This window comes from Alligator mississippiensis, chromosome 7 (assembly GCF_030867095.1).
Source record: "Alligator mississippiensis isolate rAllMis1 chromosome 7, rAllMis1, whole genome shotgun sequence".
Lineage (NCBI taxonomy): Eukaryota > Metazoa > Chordata > Crocodylia > Alligatoridae > Alligator > Alligator mississippiensis.
The window spans coordinates 28,596,355-28,609,853 of record NC_081830.1 but is presented as its reverse complement, the minus strand read 5'-3'; the positions used below and the strand labels follow the sequence as shown (position 1 = coordinate 28,609,853).

The window sequence follows — 13,499 nt, the reverse complement described above, 5'->3', positions numbered from 1 at the left end:
TTGGGGGAAGAGAGAGAGAAGGTGTTGGGGATGGTATTCTACAGATTTCCTTTTACAGGTTGAGCACTGCAGGCCATGGGAATCCAAAGGGAAAATCTTGCAACTCTCAGTCACAGCAAGTTGAGTCAAATGAAGCTAGGTTTTATGACTATGATATTATGTAACCCTTCTGCTAGGCACAGGACAGCAGTAATGAAGACAAGAGTTCAGTGTAGGGGATTTTACATAAAGCTATTGTCTTAGCCTGAGCCCTCACCCAGAAAGCTGGGAAAATAAATTCTGTGTGGGTGCTCCACAGTGAACAAACTTCCCCAGTTGCAAGCAATGTTAAATCATTGCAGGGCTTATTGAAAGGTGAAGGAAAATGGGACAACAAATGCTGCTGGGGAAATGTAATACCATCTCCCCATCCCCCTTTTTTGTTGAATCCAAGTGCCAGTTCAGTTCCAAATTCAGTTGACCAAAGCTCAATAGCCATGTCTACATGGGCCAGGAAATTATAACCAGGCCAGTATCCTTCTTCCCTCCCAAACCCGTAGGCCTGTGAGTTCCCATGTCTAGGTGGGCATCCCATATGCAAGTCTCTCAGGCCTAGATGCCTGAGAGTTCAGATGCGTCATCTGAACAAAAGAACAGGAACTGGTGATGATGATGATTTTTTTTTAAAGTCCGTGTCTCAGACCAAACCAGTTTCAAATTGTATGGACAGAGCAGAGCTCAATTGTTCACGTCTAAAACAGTAAGTGATTGAGAAAATCCTAACCTGAGCTTTTCCCTTAGTCCAGTTTAGTATGCCTGAGCTGAGGGTCCCTGTACTTTTAGACCCCTCAGCAACCTTTACCTATTTTCCTATTGCAACATCTATACCCATATAAACCTTACAGTTGTAGAAGGTTGGGCCTGTGCACACAGCCCAATTCACCTATTCCCTTATATTCAAGCTGTTAAAAGCAGGTTGGCAAAATGAAAACAAACACAGAAACATTTCTACTTCTCTTTACCATGCATATCAATGAGAGTATGCAGATAAGCACCATGGAGAGGTTGTCACACAACATGAGTACAGTTGCAAGGGGGCAGTTATGACAGTATATATAGATTATAATAACCAATGTTGTGATAGTATAATATACCATATTATAAAGGCCGGGGTAACAAGTGGCAGGTTGGGCAGTATTTGAATTCTCCGTCTCTCTCACTCCCTGACATCTCTGCTGGTGATGCTATTTCCAACTGCCCCTTTCAGTAGCTACTTCCTGACTGGTTGTCTGCCATGGAGTTACTGGTGTGAGAAAAGTGAAATACCCACTGAAGTAGGGAGAGTATATCACTTACAAAGAATAGGCAAGAGGGCTATAACTGTAAGGATGCAGACAGATGCCTGCTGAAATGCTCAGAAGATTGTGTCCCTAACTCCTGTTGGAGTCCAAGTGTCTTATTTTTTCCTCCCAAATAACATGAATGTTTTTCAAGTAAACCACTGATCTTCTGGATCTTGAGCCTGTTTGTTTACATAGTCAAGCTTTTCCCTGCGGTCGGTACTTCCATAAATGGCAAGATTCTGTATATACCGGAGACTCCAGAAACTGGAGCTTTCATAAAAATGCCAAATATTGTGAGACTCTTGAAAAAAATGGGAGAGGAGGTAGTGCTTCAGTAGGAATTCCTTTACTAACCTCCTTTGGGAACCTGAACTTCAGGATTAAGATGGTGACCCAGGCACTCTGGGGACTGAGGGGTAGGAATCGGGCAGCCTAGTCAGTAATGTTCATGTTTAGGCAGGAAATACACACAGATAACCACGGTGATAAAATACTTATATCCACATACTGATTTCTCCCAAACTCTGCAAATCCTTCAACATTTTGATTTTAGTCTGTTCCTTTGGTGGTATTTCAATAAGAGACTTGTAAATTCCAAAGCTAGTGGAAACTATTTAAAGCTGTTGTGAATAATGAACCATAGTGGACATTTTTTCTCCCAGCTTTATTCACAACTGCCATCTACTGACCACTTGGTATATTTCATATTATTATATAAAACAGTATTTCTGGTTTTCTGTGAGCCTGTTCTGGAAGTTTTCTTTGAAATTACCCCATTTTTTTATAGAGGCAAAGCTAATTGATTCTGGCATATGTTTTTCTGCTGGGGGCTGAAACATTTTACAAGGCTTGTAGTGGATTTTCTTCTTTCCAATTTTTATTATTGGTTGTGTTTCTAAACCTGTTATCATTCTTACAGGGGTGTAGGTTGTAGCTGTGTTGGTTTAAGGACATAGGCAAAGAAGGTTCTTTGGGTGCATCTGATATCTTTTATTAATTGAGTTGGTCTAATAAAAGAGATCAGATTTACCCAAAGAACCTTATCATTCTTTCCGCCCTTCTCTAGACTCTCTCCAATTTCATAGTTTCATAGATGTTAGGGGCTGGAGGGGACCTTACAGATCATCAGGTCTAGCTCCCCCTGCACATGGGCAGGAAAGACTACTTTGTCTATATATATATATGTGTGTGTGTGTGTGTGTGTGTGTGTGTGTGTGTGTGTGTGTGTGTGTGTATATATATATATATATATATATATAATTAGTTTAAAAGTGTGATGGACATGATATATACCAGCAGAGGCACTGACAACAGTAGAATAATTTAACTCCTATTTCTTGTATTTGGCTCAACTTTAACACCTCCTTGAATGAAATTTGAGTTTTATTTTCACAACAACATCACGTTGTTGGCTCATGTAGTGGATCACAAATTAACCACAAAAGATCTTTCTCTTCCATAATTCTGTTGAGGATGCCCCATTTTATCTATACATTTGCTTCTCTTTTCTTTTATGTAGCACTTTGTACTTACTGTATTTTGTCTCATTGATTTCAGGCCATTTCTCCAATTCATTGAGATGTTTTTGCATTATGATTCTGTCTTCTAAAATGGTTTGGCATCATCTGTAAATCTTGTAAGTGTCTGCTATTTTTAACCTAATTCAAAGAAGAACTAATTCAGGGGAGTCTTGTCGCTTATGTTTTAGAAGGGAAACACTCTGATTTTATAATCTCTGAATGCAATCCTGGGAGTTTTTTCAAAGGAGAGGAAGAGAGTCGGACTGACTTTCCATAAGCTATTTTGTGGGGAGAAGTTGTGGTTATGATCACTTATTTTGTGCTAATTAAAGCACTTAGTAAAGCCCTGCCTGATGGCAACAGAGCAAGGCCATCAGGATTTGCCCCTTGTTATTAAATAATATTTTATAGGAAGGGATAGCCAGCATGAGCTCAGATTGGGCTATATTGCCCTGGTCACTAACCTGGGGCCCTGCACTCTAGAATTATATGTATGTATTAGATTTATATGCTGACCTTTCCAGCAAAGGCTGAAGATGGCTTATAGTAAAAGACATAACATATAAAGGATTGGAATATTTAAAATGTGAAGCAAAACACTATTACTGCTTAGCCTCATTGACCGAGGCCACAAGTTCGGTCTCTGTGCTCTGTCTAGGATGAAACCCAGGTGGCAAGGGTCCAGGAATCTTAACAGCATCCAGATGCACGTGGATCTGTTGAGTAATCCCCAGTTCAATAACTTTTCTCCAAATGGGGAAGTTGGAAATAGGGCAATAGGTGGCTGGAGAGACAGCATTAAGAGTTTCTTTTATAGGAGCCAGGCAATTACACTTAAGAATGGCCAACACTCTGCCCTCCCAGAGGGAGGCATTGATAACCCCTTTCAGCCATAACTCTGGTTGTCCCCAGCTGGGTTTTAAAATCCAGGACAGGTGTGGGTTCAATTTACAGCTGGTTGCTCCTTCCCCTATGCATATCTTCTGCATCACTGGGTGACAGCAATTTTAAACTGGTCCCAGTAAAGAAATTAAGCTTGTATAGATGAAGATGGTTCTTTCCAAAGAGCCCAAGGTAGGAAGGTAGTGGTGGGAACTGAGTCACGGGATAACCTAGGTGCCCTGCCACTGTATGCCAGCTGTAGCCATGTGTTAAGTACCCTGGTTCCCTGTACAACTTTCAGGGAAAGTAAATCACTTAGAGCAGCAGTTAGGCAATTAGTCCAAAAGAGGACTGAGGCAGCTGATTCGGGAACTGAAGAACATTTTGGTGGCTAAATCCAAAATGGTGATTCTGAAAACCCCTATGCAGCTGCCACCAAATCCTGGAATTGCCATCTGTGTCTCAGATTTTACCTTAACCTTAATCTTGTCTTTGAACAATATTCTAGTGCAACGGTACTCAAATCTTTGGTGCCCACCAGCCAGATGAGTGGCTTGGAGCTGGCCTGCTGGATGGCTGGAGGTCAGCATGCCAGGATCAGGCCCTGGGGCCCAACACCACTTGCTCCCTACCCCAGATGCCAGGATTATGTGGGCAAATTAGAGAAAATAGAGCAGAAGATAATGAAAATGGATTGGAGGCTGGAGCACATGACTTCTGGGGAAAATGGGCTTATTTAGTTTGGAGAAGAAAAGACTGAGGGGGGATTTAATAGAAGCCTTCAACTACCAGAAGGGCGGTTCCAGAGAGGATGGAGCTGGATTATTCTCAGTGGTGGCAGATGAAACAAGGAGTAATGGTCTCAAATTGCAGCAAGGGAAGATGAAGTTAGATATTAGAAAAAACTTTATTACAACGTAGGTTGAAACAGGCTACCCAGAGAGGTTGTGGCTGGGATGATCTAATTGGGGGTGGTCCTACTTTGAGCAGGGGTTTGGACTAGATGTGACCTCCTGAGGTCCCTTACCACCCTCATTTTCTGTTTAGGCCACAGTACCCACCCCCTCCTGCCCTTGCATGCTAGGATTGGGCCCAGGAGACTGGGGCTGCCTCCTCCCACTACTGTGCACTGGGATTGGGCTCCAGGGTCCTGTCACTGCACCCTCCAGACCCCAAAATATTTTTTTTCTGGAGCCCAGTGGTGCAGGGGCTTCCTGCAGCTCCCCATAGTCTGGAGTCCTTTCTCCTTGGCCAGGCAGGCCCCTCTCCTCCCTGAAGCTTTGCTCCCTGCAGCATGCAGAGGCAGACTGTCCACCAGGCCTTGGGTGTATATGCCTCTAAATTCCACCCCTTCTGGTCATGTGACCACACACAGGGGATTTCCTCTTTGCCTAATGGCCTGCCTGTGCTCCTCTTGCTGCAGGTCCCACGCAGCAGGCTTGGCCTACTGCAGTCTCTCCTTGAAATGACAAGAGCTAATGGCTCCCTGTCACATGTGGGGAAACTAACAATGAAGCCAGGAGGTTCTTATTAAGTAATATCACCATCTTTGAAATAATTGTTTTCCCAAGAGGTGTAAAATTCAGGTAAAGAGGTAGGAGAATAGAACTAGTCAGGAGTTTCTATCAAAGCAATGCTCTCTCATTTGGAGAGGATGAGCATTGTGGGAACTGCTTGACTGCCATGTGCCATGAGAAGTGCATTCCAGAAAGGCCAAGTGACAGGGAAGACTTGGGGGCATGAGGCATTGGAAGTATACCTCCAGTAACACAATGTGACACCTCAGTGAAATGCTATTTAAGTTAAATTGATTCAAGATAATTAATCAACTTCAGTTAACCCCCCCAAAACAAAACCGAAAACCCCCAGCCCTCCAAAAACACCCCAAAACAACAACAAAAAAGAGAGAAACCTCCCAAAATCCCAAAACAAAATAAAACTTTACATTTCATGATGGTGAAAACTCTCTTTTTGATTGGGAGCATTGACATGAATCATGTTGTCATTTCTGACTAGTAAAGATAGAAATCAGGCCTTTTTGATTTAGCAGTAAACTGACATTTTAGCACTTGAAGACAGTGTGCAATGGGAAGCAGAAGTGGAGATCCTGGAATTTCCTATGGGATGGAAATTCTGTATTTCACTCAGCTCTGCTGGGAAATGAAAAGAGTTGCTTACGACCCAGTGTGCCTGGCATTTCCTGAATTAAGCAAGACTGTTTCTTGTAGACCTAAAACTGTGAGTGAAGAGAACAATAGAGGTTCTAATTAATCCTTCTTTGCTTTTCTGAAATCCTGAAAAGCAACAGTTTACAATGAGTCACAATATGCATGTTAAAATGAGATTAATTAAAAATATAATCCCTATCTGGAAAACTCAAGTAAATGTAAGGCATTTATAATGCACCAGAGAAAACCTGCATAAAAAAGGATTGTGCTTATATAACCCTGCTTGTGTTACACATGATTATGCTGCATTATGGTAAATTAGTGTATTCCTTCTCTGCATGCCTTCATTAGTAGGCCTGCTAAGAGGCTTGGGGGCTACTTGGTTTTACTGTTTGAGGGTAAAGAGTGCACACTTAGACTTTATCCGCCCAGCCCTATGTGTCCCCAGGTCCTCTGGTGCTAACCTATGGAGTTCATAGACGCATACAGGTTGCCAAAAGGGAAGGTGAGCAAAGATTACCAAGGGGTTAGCAATCTCTGCAGTTCCAGCGTGGAAAGGGAGTGTCTGAGGAACAGGAGAGACTCCAAACAGTTTGTCATCAGATCCTCAAAGTGCCTGTGTACCCAACGCAGCTGGAAGCCTGTCACCCATGAGTTCTAGAAGAGCAGAAATTTGGGAGCCTGCTGTTTAGTAGGTCAGGGTCTAAAAGGCCTGGGGTTGCATAAGCAATTTACTGAGGAGTGGTGGACCTACGGCGGCAACCCGCAGTGGCACTGAGGAGCAGAGGAGTCCCAGCAGCAGAGGGGGGGTGACTTCTGGCAGCAGCAAGGAGCAGTGGAACGGCAGCAACCCCTGGCAACAGCAGCAGCAATCCTCAATGGCAGCATGGCAGTGACACCCCCCCCCCCCCACTTCCTTCCCATGCAGCGCAGGTGCAGGAGAAAGGGCTGCCAGAGCTGCGGTGAACTTTGCAGGCCTCCCTACACAGCACTTGCTACCTTGGCTGGTGCAGGTGGTAGAGGCCCCAGAGCAGAGCATGGTGGCAGTGAGGAGCAGCGGGGTCCTCGGAGTGGGCTGCTTCTGTCTGATCTGGGTGTGACAGTTCCTGGATGGCAGCCCTGGGTGAGTTTCCTTTCTTGATGGTTTGGGCTAGGCAGTAGCTCCCCTAGGCTGGTTTAGCAGTAATTGTGAGCAGCACCGGGTTAACACACAGGCAAGCTAGGCCCTAAGTGAAGAAGGGGCCCAGTTGTACTTATTTTACGTATTATAATTTATTGAGTGAAAAAAAAGTAGGGGCCCATGAGTTAGTTTGCCTGGAGCCCACTAAAGGGTTAATCTGGCCCTGATTGTGAGAGAGACTTAACTGCTTGGGGTTTCAGTTAATATTTAATACTCAAGGTTTTCTTTAGAGTTGTGTATATCTCCTTTCCCCATTCATATACCCTGTTACGGTTGCATGTTTGCTTGTGAGTGGAGTCGTTTTGTTCTCTTTGGAACACCCTGTTACAATTTATTTTCTCAGGTGTCTAGGTTGGGGCTGGTGTCCATATAGAAAGTTTGTGTAAACCCCTCAACGTGAACCTGGCCTTTCCTACTGCCATCTAGTGCCTGGCAGAAGGGTTGCACATGCTTTATTTAAGGACGTTTATTTAATATCATTGAGCATAGCATGGTCAAAATTGCTTCGGATTTTAATTCAGTGACATTGCTATTGCTATTGCTACTGTTGTTGTGGTTCAGTAGTAGAGTTCATGTCTACCACATAGGAAATCTGAGTTCAATTCCCAGATGTGGATGTAATTACAGCCACTGAGGTACTGAATGTCTTGGGTTCAGTCTGGCCTATGGATTCTTTCTCAATGGTCTGAAGAGGGAATGAAAGGATTGGGCAGCCTCCACTTTTCCATACTCCATACATGTCAAGGCCTGGGTGACCTCTCATGTATATACCACCATGCAGAAAGATCAATGGTTGCCTGCTCTTGTCTTGATTGAAATCTTTTGTGCAGCTGGATGTTCAAGAACACATTTAAGGCAAGAGTCACTTTCAGTACACATTCACACACCCAAATGGCATATACATGGTGGTTACAGAGCGTAGTGGTAATGGACTTCACCTAGGAAGTGGGAGACCCAAGGTTATATTGTTGTAACTCCAGGCACCTACCTGGCTGCTGCTTCTCCCTTAGCTTCAGCCGCAGCAGTGGCCAGTGACTGGTATCCCCACCTTCCTCCAGCTTCTCATTCCTGCCCTCTGCCCCAGGGGTGGTAAGGGACAGCATGGCAGGACACCACCCATGGCATCACAGAACCCTGCAACCAGGAGCACCTTTACAGTGCAGTGGAGGTGCTCCTAGCTGGGAAGGTGAAGTTTGGGCCAGGTTGCCCACATGCATGCAAGGTGGGAGGGGAATGAGGGTAGAAGGCCTGTGCACACATTGCCAGTGTGGTCCATGCAGCTGGTGGGAGGGAGTTGTGGCTTACACTGGTGTGGCGCACACAACTGCTACATGCACAACTTGGACATGAGGCTTGGGGGCACAGTGCTAGAGTAGTCACAAGCTGAGGGTCAAGGCAGAGGGAGCAGGCAGGAACAAAACTGAGGATGGAGACTGGGAAAGGATCCAGGCAAGACCAAGGCAGGGAAAACGGAGCCAAGGGATCTCAGACTAGGAATCAGGAGCACAGGGTCTAATCAGAGGGGAACATGTCTTGATTCAAGCCCACGGAGCACTGCAAGGACTACTGCTTGCATACCCAACTAAGGGTACTTGGGTAGTTGGTAGCTAGCCGCCAGTCCCATCCAGGCTATTGAGGCCAGCTGGGGCTCCTCTGGGCAGTAATATGTTATGCTAACCCACTGCTTTGGCCTATGCAGTGTGCGTGTTCTGACCACTTAGAAGTTGGACAGCTCTGTAGATAATAACACACAAAACATGATAGTGCAAAAGACAACTCTAGGGTAATGATTTCATCCTCAGGATGCCCCAAATGTCCTTCAAGAGTTGCCAGAGCATGTGTGGAATGACTTTAGTATGATTGTCCACATTTCCCCATTAGAAACAACCTTGGTGCACTAACAGTTCCAACTGATGTGACACAAGAGGTGTCCACTGAGAGGTTTGGCCGCCTAGTGCTGTACCTTGTAGAATCATGCCTCTCAAGGGCAAGAACATCATCCTTTGTTTCCTTATTTGTGTGCATTTGTGGGGGTGGCAAGTAAACAGTCCATAAAGTTGAAATGAGAACCCTTTTTCTATTGTCTTTTCCTTTCAGTGGCCTCTTGGACAAAGGTGATGTGACAACCTGTCAACATTGTTGAGTCCCCCTATACTTCATAGCATAGGCTCTTAGGATCATGGGAAAATCGAGCTGCAATGGAAGGGAGGCATCACAATATACAAATACATCAGTTGATGTCAGTAATTTCTTTGCTTTCTTGTATGCATACTCACATGCTCTAGTCCAGTGCCATTTCTGGTTTGCTTACAATAGCTGCTTGCAGGTAACAAAACCATTGCCAGAATAGGCAGGAATTTTACCATAATAGTTAATAACACCAAGAAGGAATGTAACTATAAAGCATTTTCTTGTAGTGCTTGAAGGTATTTTCTCTGGTCATTTCCTTAAATGTATGGCATCAATGACATGCCCAAGGTATTCAGTGGAGGGTTTGAAAAACTCCCATTAATCCCTGCACACTCGCAGTCATGGACTTTTATATGTTGCAGGATGGTGTCCGACTTTCAAAAGTGATCTTCCCTGTAACCAGGATCTCATCCAAATATGCTCTTTTTAGATCTTTTAACTCTTCAGCCATAGTTTTCTGAAAGAGGGCAGGAGAAGGTATAACACCAAAGGATATTTGATTATAGCAATATAATCCTTTTTGGGTGTTTATTGTGAGATTTTTGTGAGCTGTTGGATCCACTTCACTTTGGAGGTATGCATTATGCAAATTCAATATCCTGAAACACTGTTTTCTGTTAAGAGTGACCAACAAATCCGAGGCAGGGGATACTGGACAACACAAAATTTGTTTCAGTGTTACTTTGAAGTTGTCATATTTTTGAACTGAGGCATCCTTCCTTAACCAATAGACTATTGGGCTAAAACAGAGGAGGGCTGCCCTCCTCTATCTAGCACAGTGGCTTCCAACCTTTTTTTGCTGTGACTCTAAATCCAGGTCATGACCCCCACCCCTGCTGCCGACTCTCATGACTGGTGGCGCCAGCAGAGCCTGGGTGGGGCCGCGATCGCGGGGGGCAGTGGTGATGAGAGCCGTGCAGATTGTGTGCCAGGAGAGCCCGGCAGGCGGGAGGGGCAGACCCTCTGCGACCCTGATTTGGGTCATGCCCCAAGGTTGGGAGCCACTGATTTAGCAGCTACTAGTCATGGCTTTTTTTCTTTTTCTGTTTTTTTTGCCTGGCTACAATTTCTGAACATTCATGATTTTTGCGCATTTCCCCTCATGTGGAATAGGATCACACTGTGATCACAACGGGGTCAGTGGCATTTGGGCAGGGAAAGTGGAATAAGATCTAGCCCTCATGGCACATTTTTAAAGGCATCTCAGATAGATGCTTGGTACAATTTTCAAAAGCATCTAAGCAAGTTTGGTACTTAACTTCCATTAAAAATCAATTGTTGCACTGCTCTCTCTAAAAATCTAGCCTTAGTGCTTGTCACCACTGACAATAGCACCTGGGCTCCAGGATTAATCCAAGACCATTTGAAACTTTTTCCATAAGACCTCTGAAAGCCAGTGAGAGTTGTGCTTCCACTCACAGGTCACTTATGCACAGTATTAAGTAGTCCCATTGAATTAAATGCAGGTACACACATACTTAAGTACACTTTTAGCGGTTTGCTGATCAGTGCCTTAATTGCAAATATGATTTACAGAATTTAAGGCCAAAGGGACCTGTGATCATGTAGTCTGATCTCCCGTATAACACAAATATGAATTCCACTAAGTCATTTTTCTGTTCAGGTTCATAGCTACTGATAAGGGAGACAGAGAATTTTTAAAATTTAATTTTAGAGATTTCTCTTGTGTTTTATTGGGATAGCTTATTATGATAATAACTTATGTTAGCTGTAGAACAAATTGACTTTGTGTTATTCTCTTTACATTGTTATCAACTAATGGGGATTATCATTTGTATTAATTGCTAGTGACCTTGCCTCTGTAGTAGGAATATTTCTGCCACCATTTTGAAATACCCTGTGGCCATGATATGAAGCAAGAACCATAAGTTCTTGAAATGGCCATGGATGTATTGTAACGAGATGCAAACTTTTCCTTGAAAGTTTAATTACACAAATAGGTAGACTTTTTAAATGAAATACCATCTAACAAACATTATGGGATATATTATATAACACTGAAGTGGAAAGACAATCAGGGTTATGCATTTAAATAAGAAAAAGATCTAGGGTAGCTCATTGGGGAAAGATTCATAGTGCATGTAAAATTGGGGTGGCCATTTGTATAGGTGGACCCCATCTGAAAAGCTTAAACTACATAAGCTTCAGTTACTAATTTGGATTATGGTGCAGACAAATGAATAGACAGACAGACTGACAGACCTGAGCTGTGCTTGCAGTTTTCTCTTGAAGGTAACTGGTTACTCACCTAAATAAAATCAGACGTGTAAGTGCATGCAGGATTTTGACCATGATGTGGTTCTATTTCTTGGATAGGTTGACAGGAAGGAAAGGAAGGAAGAAAACTGGAGGAAGGAAGGACAATGATAGATAAATAGACAGACAGACTGAACTATCTACTACATCCTAGTTGAACCCATAGAACCCACTTCCTATCCCCATCCCTACCAACAAACCATGACAAAAGTGGTTATGCTCTTTAGAAAGACTTTGCTGTTACTCACTGTCTGTCTTAGTGCCTCCTTCACCTCCTTGTTCCTTAGGCTGTAGATCAGGGGGTTGAGGAGTGGAGTGACCACAGCACAGAAGACTGACACCACTTTTTCCAGCTTTGTGGTGAAGGAGGACATGGGCCGGACATACATGATGATACCTGTCCCATAGTAAACCACCACTACGATAAGGTGAGAGGTGCAGGTGGAAAAGGCCTTGCGGCGCCCTGTTACAGAGGGGATGCTCAGGATAGTAGTAATGATGTGGGCATAGGAGACCATGGTGAGGAGGCATGTGCTGAGGATGACAAATGAAGCCAACACTGAGATGAGGGTGGCACTGAGGGAAGTATCACTACAAGACACCCGTAACAAGGGGCCTGCATCACAGAAGAAATGATGAATCTTGGGGCCACAGAATGAGAGCTGGGCAATGAGCAAGATGGGAAGCAAGGGGGCAAGGAAGCCACCCACCCAGGCTGCCCCCAACAGCTGAGTGCAGACCCGCACATTCATGAGGGCTGGGTAGCGCAGAGGATGGCAGATGGCTAGATAACGGTCGTAGGCCATGGTGGTCAGCAAGAAACACTCGGTGGAGCCCAGGGCAAAGAAAAGATATAGCTGGGCCACACAGCCAGCCACAGTGATAGTGCTTCTGCCACACAAGAAGTTTTCCAGCATTTTGGGCACGGTGGAGGAGGTGTACCATATCTCCAGAAAGGAAAAGCTGCCCAGGAAGTAGTACATGGGTCGGTGCAGGTGATGGGAGGTCTTGACCACTGAGATGATGACCAGGTTGGCAACCACTGTCAGGAGGTAGGTAGCCAGGATCAATGCAAAAAATAAAGTCTGGAACTGTGGCATGCCAGGGAAGCCCAGGATGACAAAAGACTTCACTATGCTGTGATTGGTGCTTTCCATGCCTTCAGCCTCTTGGAGCTCTGGGGTTGATGAGATACAAATGCAACAGGGAGAAGAAGACATTCCTGAGGATAAAAGAAATGGGCAAGAGTAAGAGCGATGATGGGGGGGATTGGAAAAGAGGGGGAAGGAAATAGAGGAGGATGGTGATGGGGCAACAAAAGAGGGGAAGTAAACAGCAGCAGCAGAACTGAAATTAGGAAAAGGAGATAGAGAAGGAAAAAGAAATTAAAATACAGTGAATTAAAACATCATAGTAGGAAATGGATTCACTGGCATATGAAACTTGTCATCAATTTTGATCAAGTCTTCAATTTAGGTCTAGACAAGACTGTTGGATCCTGTAGTGTGAAAGTTTAAAAGGCACTGGGCAGAGAAGTTCACTCAGTTGTTCCTGTACCAAACTCAATAGCATGCACTTAAAGTAGAACACAACAGGCCCAGATTTGAAGGAGGGAAGAGAAATAAAATGAAGAACTATAAGAGCACCCGAACTTCTTTTCCAGGATGAAATTTTGTTGTTTTGTTGCCATGTTTAGCAGCCCTAGTGTGAAGGACCAAAGCCCAGTGTTGCTGGATATCATACTAACACCAAACCAGCATGCCAATCTCTGCCTAAGGAGCTGACAGTCCAAGACAGTTGTTTCCAAAGCGTGTACTACAGAACCGTGGGCTTCCACAAGAGGTCATTAGGGGTTCAACAAAGAGGTTGGGGTAATGTTACAGTGGGCCGGGAGGTGTTGCATCCCTACTGCCACGCTGGGTTGCCTGGCTCTGTGTCAGTCATTAGGGTAGGGGAAGGG

At 44.3% G+C, this 13,499-nt stretch overlaps 1 protein-coding gene across 1 annotated transcript; it reads right to left on the bottom strand.

Annotated features, from left to right (window-relative positions):
* Nucleotides 1-11,727: 11,727 nt before the first annotated feature.
* On the bottom strand, nt 11,728-12,696 carry LOC102559951 (olfactory receptor 6F1). The gene has a single exon (XM_019489806.1). It carries the CDS (start codon nt 12,694-12,696, stop codon nt 11,728-11,730), a length of 969 nt encoding a protein of 322 aa, XP_019345351.1.
* Between the last annotated feature and the right edge of the window lie 803 nt (nt 12,697-13,499).